Raw genomic sequence first — 9,254 nt, forward strand, 5'->3', positions numbered from 1 at the left:
AGATTAAAAATTCCTGAGCTCTGCTCAGTGTCACTGCTCAGAAGAATATGCATGGAGGCTCATTCTCTCTACCCCCCATCTCCACCCCTTATCTAATTAGCAGAGGAGTGTTAAAAGTCAGAAATCCTATCTCTTTCTCTTCTGGCATTCTCCAGCCATCTCCACCCTCTCTCCATCCTCTCACTCAACTCCCACACCCCCCAACTTGCTCCATAGTCTAAGCAGCCCCTCTAGTCTCAGAGCCCTGAAAAAGGAGCCTGGAAAAGAAATGTGGAGGAATCAGGGATTTGGGGAGTTTAGTGAGAATGCACATCTGGAAGAAGCATTAGCTTAGGATGCACACCACCATTACCACAGGGTGACCAACCATCCTGGTTTGCCCAAGACTGTTCTGGTTTAAGCACTGAAAGTCCCATACCACGGGAAACACCTCAGTCCTGGGCAAACCAGGATGGTAGCATCAAGGCTCTCTTGGCCCCAACTCACTGTGTAACACTGAGTAAATCCTCTCTCTCTGGACCTCAGTTATATCCTTGTAAAAATGGGAGCCTCTAGCTCAGACACTCTATGCCGCTATAAATGGCCTCTAGATTTCCTGAAGCTGGGCACAGCAAGGGTGACTCTGGCTTACTCCTCACTGATTACTGCCCCCAGTGTTCCCCTAAGACTCCTGGTATCTCAACATCCTGGAACATGAGGTGGAAGGGGCCTTCAGGATTAACCCGTCCTACTCCTCTCTAGCTCTATGAATACCATTCCAGTGGAATACAGTGCATTTATTCATTGCATTCCACCTACCACTCGATGCCCTACATTATAGTTAGATACAGACCTTATCTCCTTTTTACTAGATACTAAGCCCCTTGAGGGCAGGTAGCAAGACTTTGGCTCAGCAAAGTTTAAAGCCTTGCACATAACTGGAACAAACAAATATTTGGTGTTAAATTCTACAGAGAAATCTTTTGCACTTTACCTCCCAGTGGCCTAGAGGGAGGAGACAGGGATCCAGCAGTGTGGTGGGAGGCAGCTTGTCCAGTCTCAGAGAACCTATTGTGAAATATTTAGGAATTTTGCAAACTGGTTGTTAAACACAGCTGTTATTAAAATTAAATTATATAAACTTACAATTAAACTTATAAATAAATTAATTATATTAAAAACAAAGGGGAAAATAAAAAGGAATTCCCTGGCTGTGCAGTGGTTAGGACTCAGTGCTCTCACTGCCGGGGCCTGGGGTTCGATCCTTGGTCAGGGAACTAAAATCCCATAAGCTGCATGACACGGCCAAACAAAAACAAAGATAAGTAGTCAAAATTTATCACTTCCTTATTATTTTACTAGATTTTACTATTATCTATACCCTTAAGGTTAATTACATCTCTCATACCTACGATAAAAATACTGTATAATGATGTGCCACTATTTGTCTCTTCCCAAGTCCACACTGGTAGTTTGAAATCAGCCATGGTGGAAGTATTTACACCATGCAAATCAGCAAACACTACCAATCATGTCTCCTATCACACTGAAACTGGTTGTTGAATATCTACCAGCACACCACTAGCTCAGATATATTACTATTCTGTCTGTCTGGTCATAGGCCCACTCTGCCTCCACTATTGTCGTCTACTCTGGTCTTCAGTTCCTGATTTCCATTCCCAAAAGAGAGAAACCAACAGTTGAAAGAATTGAATCGTCACTTAAAAACTAATGAGATAATAGAGCTGAGGTTAAGGAAATGGATGCACAAGCTGGCTATAAATGATGTGTAAACTTCAGTGTGGAGCACCAATCTCTGGCTCTTCTCTCCCTCCAGGAGACCCTCTACCACAATGAATGACTATGATCAGTCCAGCACAGCGGTCTTATGTAGACAGAGTCCCAAAGCACTCTGAAGAAGCCATTGGTTGCCCTCCAGGTATCCATCTCACAGGCTTATCCAGATGGCCAACTGAAGGATTTAAAGATACATAAGATTTCCATGCTGACAGCTGGAGAAGACAAGACTTTCCCATCTCTGGCCTACAATCACCTCTGAGGTTAATAAATTTTGTAAATCATAAAATTAGGATTATAGCATGTAAGAGAGCTGGTAGAATCCTTAGAGGTTATTCAACACTCAACATCTTCCCAACTCTCTCATTTTTCAAATGAAGTAATTGAGTCCACATGACAGTAAATAGCTTGCCCAGGGTCACATAATAAATTAATGGCCAACATCCAAGGCTCCTAATACCTGGAGCAGAGGCCTTTCTTTAACATCCTAAATTCCTTTTAGAGAATTTATATGATCTTTAGAGAATGTGAGCAGGAGCAAGCACAAAGTTTACATGCAAAAAGCTCACCACCTTCCCCTCTCCTTCCTAGAAAATTAAAGAATGTTTTTATAGAGTACCAACTAAATGCCAAGTGCTATGGGGAGCACAGAAGAATAAGACCCAGTCACTCATACACAGGAAGTGAATGTGGGATCACTCCTAAAACTCTTTCAAGGGGTGTGGGAGATTCCTTGGGTCTAATGTGACCCCTGTTCTGAACACACAGTCAGCGGCATGGAAATCAACCCTGCTGTCTTAAGAAGTGAAAATTAAACAATAGATTTTTTTTAAAGTATCATTCAGTTACAATATTAAATCAGTTTCAGGTGTAAATATTAGATTCTTGATTGGGAAAAGTAGGAAAGAGAGAAAAGGCCACTGAGGCAAAACTCAGTGTGCTTTTCCCAAGTAACTCAGTGTGGGACACCTCTCTTCCCCAAGGAGAGAATCCCACAAGCAAGGAAAGGAAGAGAGCTTGCTGGGCTGAGAGCCAGAGCTTTAGTCCATTAAGGACATTTTGCATTTGAGACATTCATACCCATCCTCCTAGAAAAATGAAACAGAAAAAAAGACACAGAATAGGAGCCCAAATTTCTTATTAGATTTCAACATATCTAAAATCACTCTGTCAAACTGCTATAAAAATTTCTAAACATTTTCATTTCTGTACTTATCTTCTCACATAAAGATAATAGTTTGCAGGCTGACACTAATCCCAGCCCACACTTTGAGTTCACTGCTCTAAAAAGGCCTGGGGAACTCCTTGGCCCCTGGAACTCCTTTGGTGGGGGGATTTCTGAGCTCCCTTTCTCATCTAAATCCAGTCCAGGGTGCTGTGAAGTGATCTGGATTGTGGTCACAGAGTAATGAGTTAGGACTGTAACTTCCTGTTTGTACTTCCTTCTGCATCTCTTTAGCCTGCCTTCCCCAGCCTTAGAAAAGAGTTTCACCAACCAAGGAAGGTCTCCACCCCTTCATTGCAGTCCCCGACCCTACCTAATATTGCTTCGGGTTCTTCCTAGAGGCCACAAGTTCTTTTATTCATTCATTCCTTCACTCATTTGTTCATTCATCCAGGCATCTTCTTCAGCATTAAGAATACAAAGTGAATCTTAAAGACAGATTCCTGCCTAAGGAGCTTATGTCCTAGCAACAAAGTGCTATCAGAAAGAAAGGCATCAGTCTTCTGAAATATAGCCCTGGGTGGCCCAAAGGTTGATTCTCACATATACAAGCAGTTAACAAACTAGAGCTCTAACAAATATAAAATGGTAGACCTACTAGGAATGAAGGAAATTTACCAGAACTTACTTTGGTAGAATATGGTAGAAGGGACTGTTGAGAGGTGGCCTCTGAAGTGTGTCTGCTCCAGGGTCCCACGTGACTTTACAGTCACCAAGGGAGGAGGTAGGAATGGTGCACTTGGTTGCTTGGGTAAAATGAGTAGGAGAGGGCCCCAAGCAGAGTTCCTCTATAATTATTAACACCTTGAGGAGGAAGGCAGGGTAAGGAGTGGGGTCTTATTAACGGGTGAGGACACCATAACTTTGAGGGATAGATGACCTATCTTTAGAATTAGCAGAGCTAGGAAACTTGCTTGCTCTGGGCTACAAGATTCTGAAAAATGAGCCCTCAAGCAGGAAGAGACAAAAGTCTGACTTATAGAGGGTAGAAACCTCCTGGGTAGGGAAAGGCCTCAGCCCATCTGTCAGCCTGGGAGGGAAGAAGGGCTGGCAGGGCGGGGCAGGGCGGGGCTTCCCTTGGAGGCTTTGGGCTGAGTCCCTCCTCCCTGGTCCCCCATTGGGTCAGTGGCTCCTACAGCCCTGCCAGTGAGGGACAAATGAGAAGAGCTGTTGATTTTTTCCCCCTTGGCCATTCAGCATTTCCCTACATAAATACTGAGAAAGATCCTGCCTTCTCCTCACTTCTCTAGACTTGGCCCTGGGCTAGACTTGGTCCCCTGGGGGTGGGAAGGGCCATGGGGGACTTGTTTATGCTCAGGGTGGCTGTGGGCATATGCTATGCAACCTTCAGTGCCTCTGCCTGGTAAGTCCTTCCCTCTCCCTCCCCCCCACCCCCCCTCCTCACCAAGGAAGCTTCTACTACCTCATCCCCATTCACCATTACCTCACTTTTTCTCTTTTTGGTAGGTCAGTGAACAATTTCCTGATAACAGGTCCCAAGGTAGGATGATCTCCTGCTCCTGTTTTTACCCATCCAGGTTCCTAAGGGAACTCTTTTGGGGAAGGAAAAGAGGGGAAGGGAGATAGTGCCAGAAGTCACCCACCCAGAGGAACCTATGATTGATTATTCCCTAATGGAGAGCTAACCCATTTGAGTCTTGCTTGCACCCTCTGACCCAGATGACCTGACTAGAGCCAGGGTTGAAGCTCACATCCTTTCCCCTCTGCCAGGCCTATCTGACCTACACCACCAGTGTGGCCCTGGGTGCCCAGAGTGGCATTGAGGAGTGTAAGTTCCAATTTGCTTGGGAACGCTGGAACTGCCCTGAAAATGCTCTCCAGCTTTCCACTCACAACAGGCTGAGAAGTGGTAAGTTTGTGCACCTGTACAAAGGGGTGTATGTCCATGAAGTTGGGCTTGAAGTATATATGTATGTGTAACATGTATGTGTACAGTGCAATGAAAAAGTTAGCAGTGATCTGCCACTTCCTTGTTGTGTGACCTCAAGTGAGTTACTTCCTCTCTCAACCTCAGTGTTGTCATTTGGGTCAATAAGGTCAGCTGTTTAGCTCACCAGGAGTGTTGTGAGGGTTGAATGAGGTGAATACAAAGGTGTCTCTATAGAAATGTAATTACTCTATTTTTTAATGCATGTCTGTATTTGTGTTTGTACACACTTATCTTGTACTGATTTGCATGAAACAAAAATGGGGAAAGGGCTCTGTGTTTGCAGTCCCTGAGGGAGTTTCAACTGTCATAAAATCCCAACAACAGAGAAACAGAGATCACACATTGAGCTATGCTTCAACTTGAGTGTGTGTGTGTGTGTGTGTGTGTGTGTGTGAGCAGTTGTTTGTAACTATGTATAGTAGTTTGCATGAAAGTTGTTTATGTAGAAACTATTAATGAAGAGTTGCCTGAGAAAAGCTAGGGGGAAGGGAGTAAAGAAGATAGGAAAAAAAGTATCTTCCTGTGGGGTACACAAATAGGATGAGAAGTAAAATGGGACAACGTTTATAAAGAGTTAGGAAGATACAAGCTCAGTAAGTGGTAGGTATTATCATGATGACTATTACATGGCTCCAACTCCATGTCAGAGAGAAGAAAATACCCTTCTCTCTTTCATGAGCCAGCCTCATAGCTCTGAGTCCTCACTGCCTAAGGACAAGAAGCAATGGCTAATGAACAGAGGCCTAGGCTGGATATCAGGGGGATAGTGTCCTGGTCCCAACACCATAACTGCTGAGGAGAGTGGCCTTGGTCTCATCACTTTATCTCTGGGTTTTACTTTCCCCATCTGTAGCATGGGGATGCTCATTCCTGCCTGGATGAAGTAAGGATGCTGGAAAGGCATGCACTGTTCTCTCAAGTAGAAGAGCATTCTCTTAATAAACCCAAAGAGGGAGGGGGACAGGAGAGAGAAATGAAATGGCATTTCTTTTCCAAAAACTCTTCTTTGGGTCATCAGGGTCCTAGTTTCCAGCCCCCTCTTTCTTTCCAAAGCCACCAGGGAGACTTCCTTCATTCATGCTATCAGCTCTGCTGGAGTCATGTACACCATCACCAAGAACTGTAGCATGGGCGACTTTGAAAACTGTGGCTGTGATGAGTCAAAAAATGGAAAAACAGGTAAGTTGTGCTCTCTGATGGGGGTGGGAAGAGGTGAAGGGTATAGAGCTGAGCGTAGGCTAAACTCTTCCAGGGAAAGGCTGAGGGACACAGCTTCTTCAAACCCCTAGACTCTAGCAGCAGCTTCATTGGTGGGAGCTCCTAGATCTAGACCCTCCTAAGAACTGAGCTGGATCCATGATTCTAGGACCAGCAAGTAGCACCAAGCTCTAAAGCCAACAAGGCATCTAGGAAGGAGGAGGCCAAAGAGAGTTTAAAGCTAACCCTTGTATTTCAGGCTTAGAATGACTTGTGCATAATCCAGAGCTACCCAATTATCTGCAGACAGCCCAAGAGACTTGGATTTGTCACTAATGAGGGAGGAGGTGGCTCTAACAAGACTACTGTAGCATAATGGTACAGAATTCTAGAATGTTTGAACTGCAGTGAACATTTGAGATCCTCTAGGCCAGCCCCAGCGTGCCTACCTTTACTTTGGGTATAGAGTTGAACTGTCTAGAGTTGGGGAGTACCTGAAGGGTGGGCAGTTGGCTTTGGGAATAGGACTCCCCCTGACCCCCACCGAAAATACCTCCATTTCCCTGTTTCACCTTTTTCCTTTTTTTTTGGCCGCCCTGCGTGGTTTGCAGGATCTTAGTTCCCTGACCAGGGATTGAACCCCGGCCTTGGCACTGAGAGTGCGGAGTCCTAACCACTGGACTACCAGGGAATTCCCTCCCTGTCTCACCGTTAGCTATAGCTTTACACACTTCTAGGACTCTTGGGGATGGTCTATGTCAGCTAAAATGACCTTGACTCTTCTCCAGGGACTTAGCAGGAAGCTATACACAGAACTTATTCTTTCCTTATGCGTAGGAGGCCATGGCTGGATCTGGGGAGGCTGCAGCGACAATGTAGAGTTTGGGGAAAGAATCTCCAAACTCTTCGTGGACAGTCTGGAGAAGGGGAAGGATGCCAGAGCCCTGATGAATCTTCATAACAACAGGGCAGGCAGGCTGGTACGTATAAGAGTTGACCAATGAGCCAACAGGCTCAGTATTTACAAAAGCCTCACATCCATACAGACCTTCACAACTTACCAAGAGCTGTCTCATACATGTTTCATCCTCACACCACCCAGCAGGACTGGGATAGCTACCCCCATTCTCTGGATGACAAAGCCAGTTAAGGCAGAGCCGTGGCTTGGCCAAGGCAATACATCTCATAAGTATCAGAACCAGACAATGAACACAGATCTTTTAGCCTAGTCCTTTTATCACTAAACCTTATATGCTAGCTCCTTCTACAGGCAGGTTTCTGAGAACACAGAACAAAGGCCTTGCTTTCATGACTTAAAATTTCAACCATTTCAACTGCATTTCTAGGAAATTAACAGGGGTTTATCATACAACCTATGTCCTAATGTCTTTCTGGGCTTGGAGGGGTTGGGACTGATCTAAGCTTCTCTGGAAGGTCTAATCTCCCCCAAGACTTTTGGTGGGGTAGCAATCCTTGGAGTGTTCTGAACTGAAATCTGGAGTCTAGTTGTATTAGAAGCTAAGAGCATAGAAATTTCCCTTTGAACCTATACCTAGATGTCCTGGTTGCCCATGGCAAAGGGAAGAGGTTTTCAAGGCAATTACAACCATGGGTAATCGCCTTGGGGGTAGGGGTTCAGAGCTTCCTTCCCTCTGGGAGAGGGCCCAAAAGACAAATCCAAATACCCACAAATACTCTAGCCCCCAGCTTCAACACAATAACAGTGCCAATGATCATGTTTTTCATTTTTAATTTACAAATTACTTTCTTGATCATTCTTATTCTTATGGGCAGAAAAAGAAACAGGCTCACAAGTGATGAAGTTAGGCCTTCAGCCTAGGTTACCTGACTTCAGTAACCTCCTCAACACTTGCCTCACTTCTTCCATAAGAATCACTCAGGGGAATGTTAAAATCACCAATACCATGGCCTTTAAACCTCTGAACTTCCTAATTGAGAAGATATGAGGTAGGGCCCAGATCTTCTTACGGGCCTCCCTCATAATTCTAATGTACTCTAAAGTTAAGAAGCACAAATCTAAAATATTCCATTAATTGCTAGCCTTTGGTCTTCTCTACTCAGAGCCAATCTCCTTTTGTCCTCCCTCTCTCTTTCTCTCTCTGTGAAGGCAGTGAGAGCCACCATGAAAAGGACTTGCAAATGTCATGGCATCTCGGGGAGCTGTAGCATCCAGACATGCTGGCTGCAGCTGGCTAACTTCCGGGAGATGGGCAACTACCTAAAGGCCAAGTATGACCAGGCACTGAAAATTGAGATGGATAAGCGGCGGCTAAGGGCTGGGAACAGTGCCGAGGGCCACTGGGCACCCACTGAGGCCTTCCTTCCTAGTGCAGAAGCTGAGCTGATCTTTTTAGAGGAATCGCCTGATTACTGTACCCGCAATTCCAGCTTGGGCATCTATGGCACAGAGGGTCGGGAGTGTCTGCAGAACAGCCACAATACATCCAGGTGGGAGCAATGCAGCTGCGGGCGCTTGTGTACAGAGTGTGGCCTGCAGGTGGAAGAGAAGAGAACTGAGGCTATAAGCAGCTGTAACTGCAAATTCCAGTGGTGCTGCACGGTCAAGTGTGACCAGTGTAGGCATGTGGTGAGCAAGTACTACTGCACGCGCTCCCCAGGCAGTGCTTGGTCCCAGGGCAAGGGCAGCACACGATAGCACCCCACAGGAACTTACTTGCTCAGTTGCATGACAATGGAGGGGGGACACAGCTTTTCTCTGGGAGAGAAGAGATAAGAAAAACAATTGGAAAGTCACAGGGTTGATCTGTAGTCCTCTTGATATCTGCTGTACATGGGAAAATGGAGGCCTAAGATTATACAGCATGTTCTTGACAGAGCTGAAATGGGAATCTGGGCCTCCTAACTTGGGTAGACCCCATTTCATCTTTCCTACAAGTTACTTCCTGGTCTTTCTGCCTGTAATTTTGCAGTTTGCTAAAGGGGGAGTTTTGGTTTGGGGTCCATATCCAAAAAGACCTTCAAAGTACTTGCCCCTGGAGTTTCAGACCATGTCCAACCCAGCTGTATGGCTGAGAATCAGAGAATGGAAGCCAAAAATGAGAGTTCTGTCCAGAGTCCTGAAGG

The 9,254-nt window shown here is 45.4% G+C and overlaps 1 protein-coding gene across 2 annotated transcripts; it reads left to right on the top strand.

Annotated features, from left to right (window-relative positions):
* The first annotated feature begins 4,296 nt into the window (after positions 1-4,296).
* WNT8A (Wnt family member 8A) lies at positions 4,297-8,867 on the top strand. Of its 2 annotated transcripts, XM_030869521.2 has the most exons (6): positions 4,297-4,364; positions 4,469-4,502; positions 4,733-4,871; positions 6,006-6,131; positions 6,987-7,129; positions 8,278-8,867. In XM_030869521.2, the coding sequence occupies exons 1-6, from the start codon at positions 4,297-4,299 to the stop codon at positions 8,824-8,826; spliced, it is 1,059 nt and encodes a 352-aa protein (XP_030725381.1). In that variant the 3' UTR covers positions 8,827-8,867. The 2 variants fall into 2 exon arrangements, with proteins under 2 accessions (XP_030725381.1, XP_030725380.1); XM_030869520.2 differs by having other exon boundaries at positions 4,335-4,502.
* Positions 8,868-9,254: the final 387 nt, after the last annotated feature.

Source organism: Globicephala melas, chromosome 3, assembly GCF_963455315.2.
Source record: "Globicephala melas chromosome 3, mGloMel1.2, whole genome shotgun sequence".
Lineage (NCBI taxonomy): Eukaryota > Metazoa > Chordata > Mammalia > Artiodactyla > Delphinidae > Globicephala > Globicephala melas.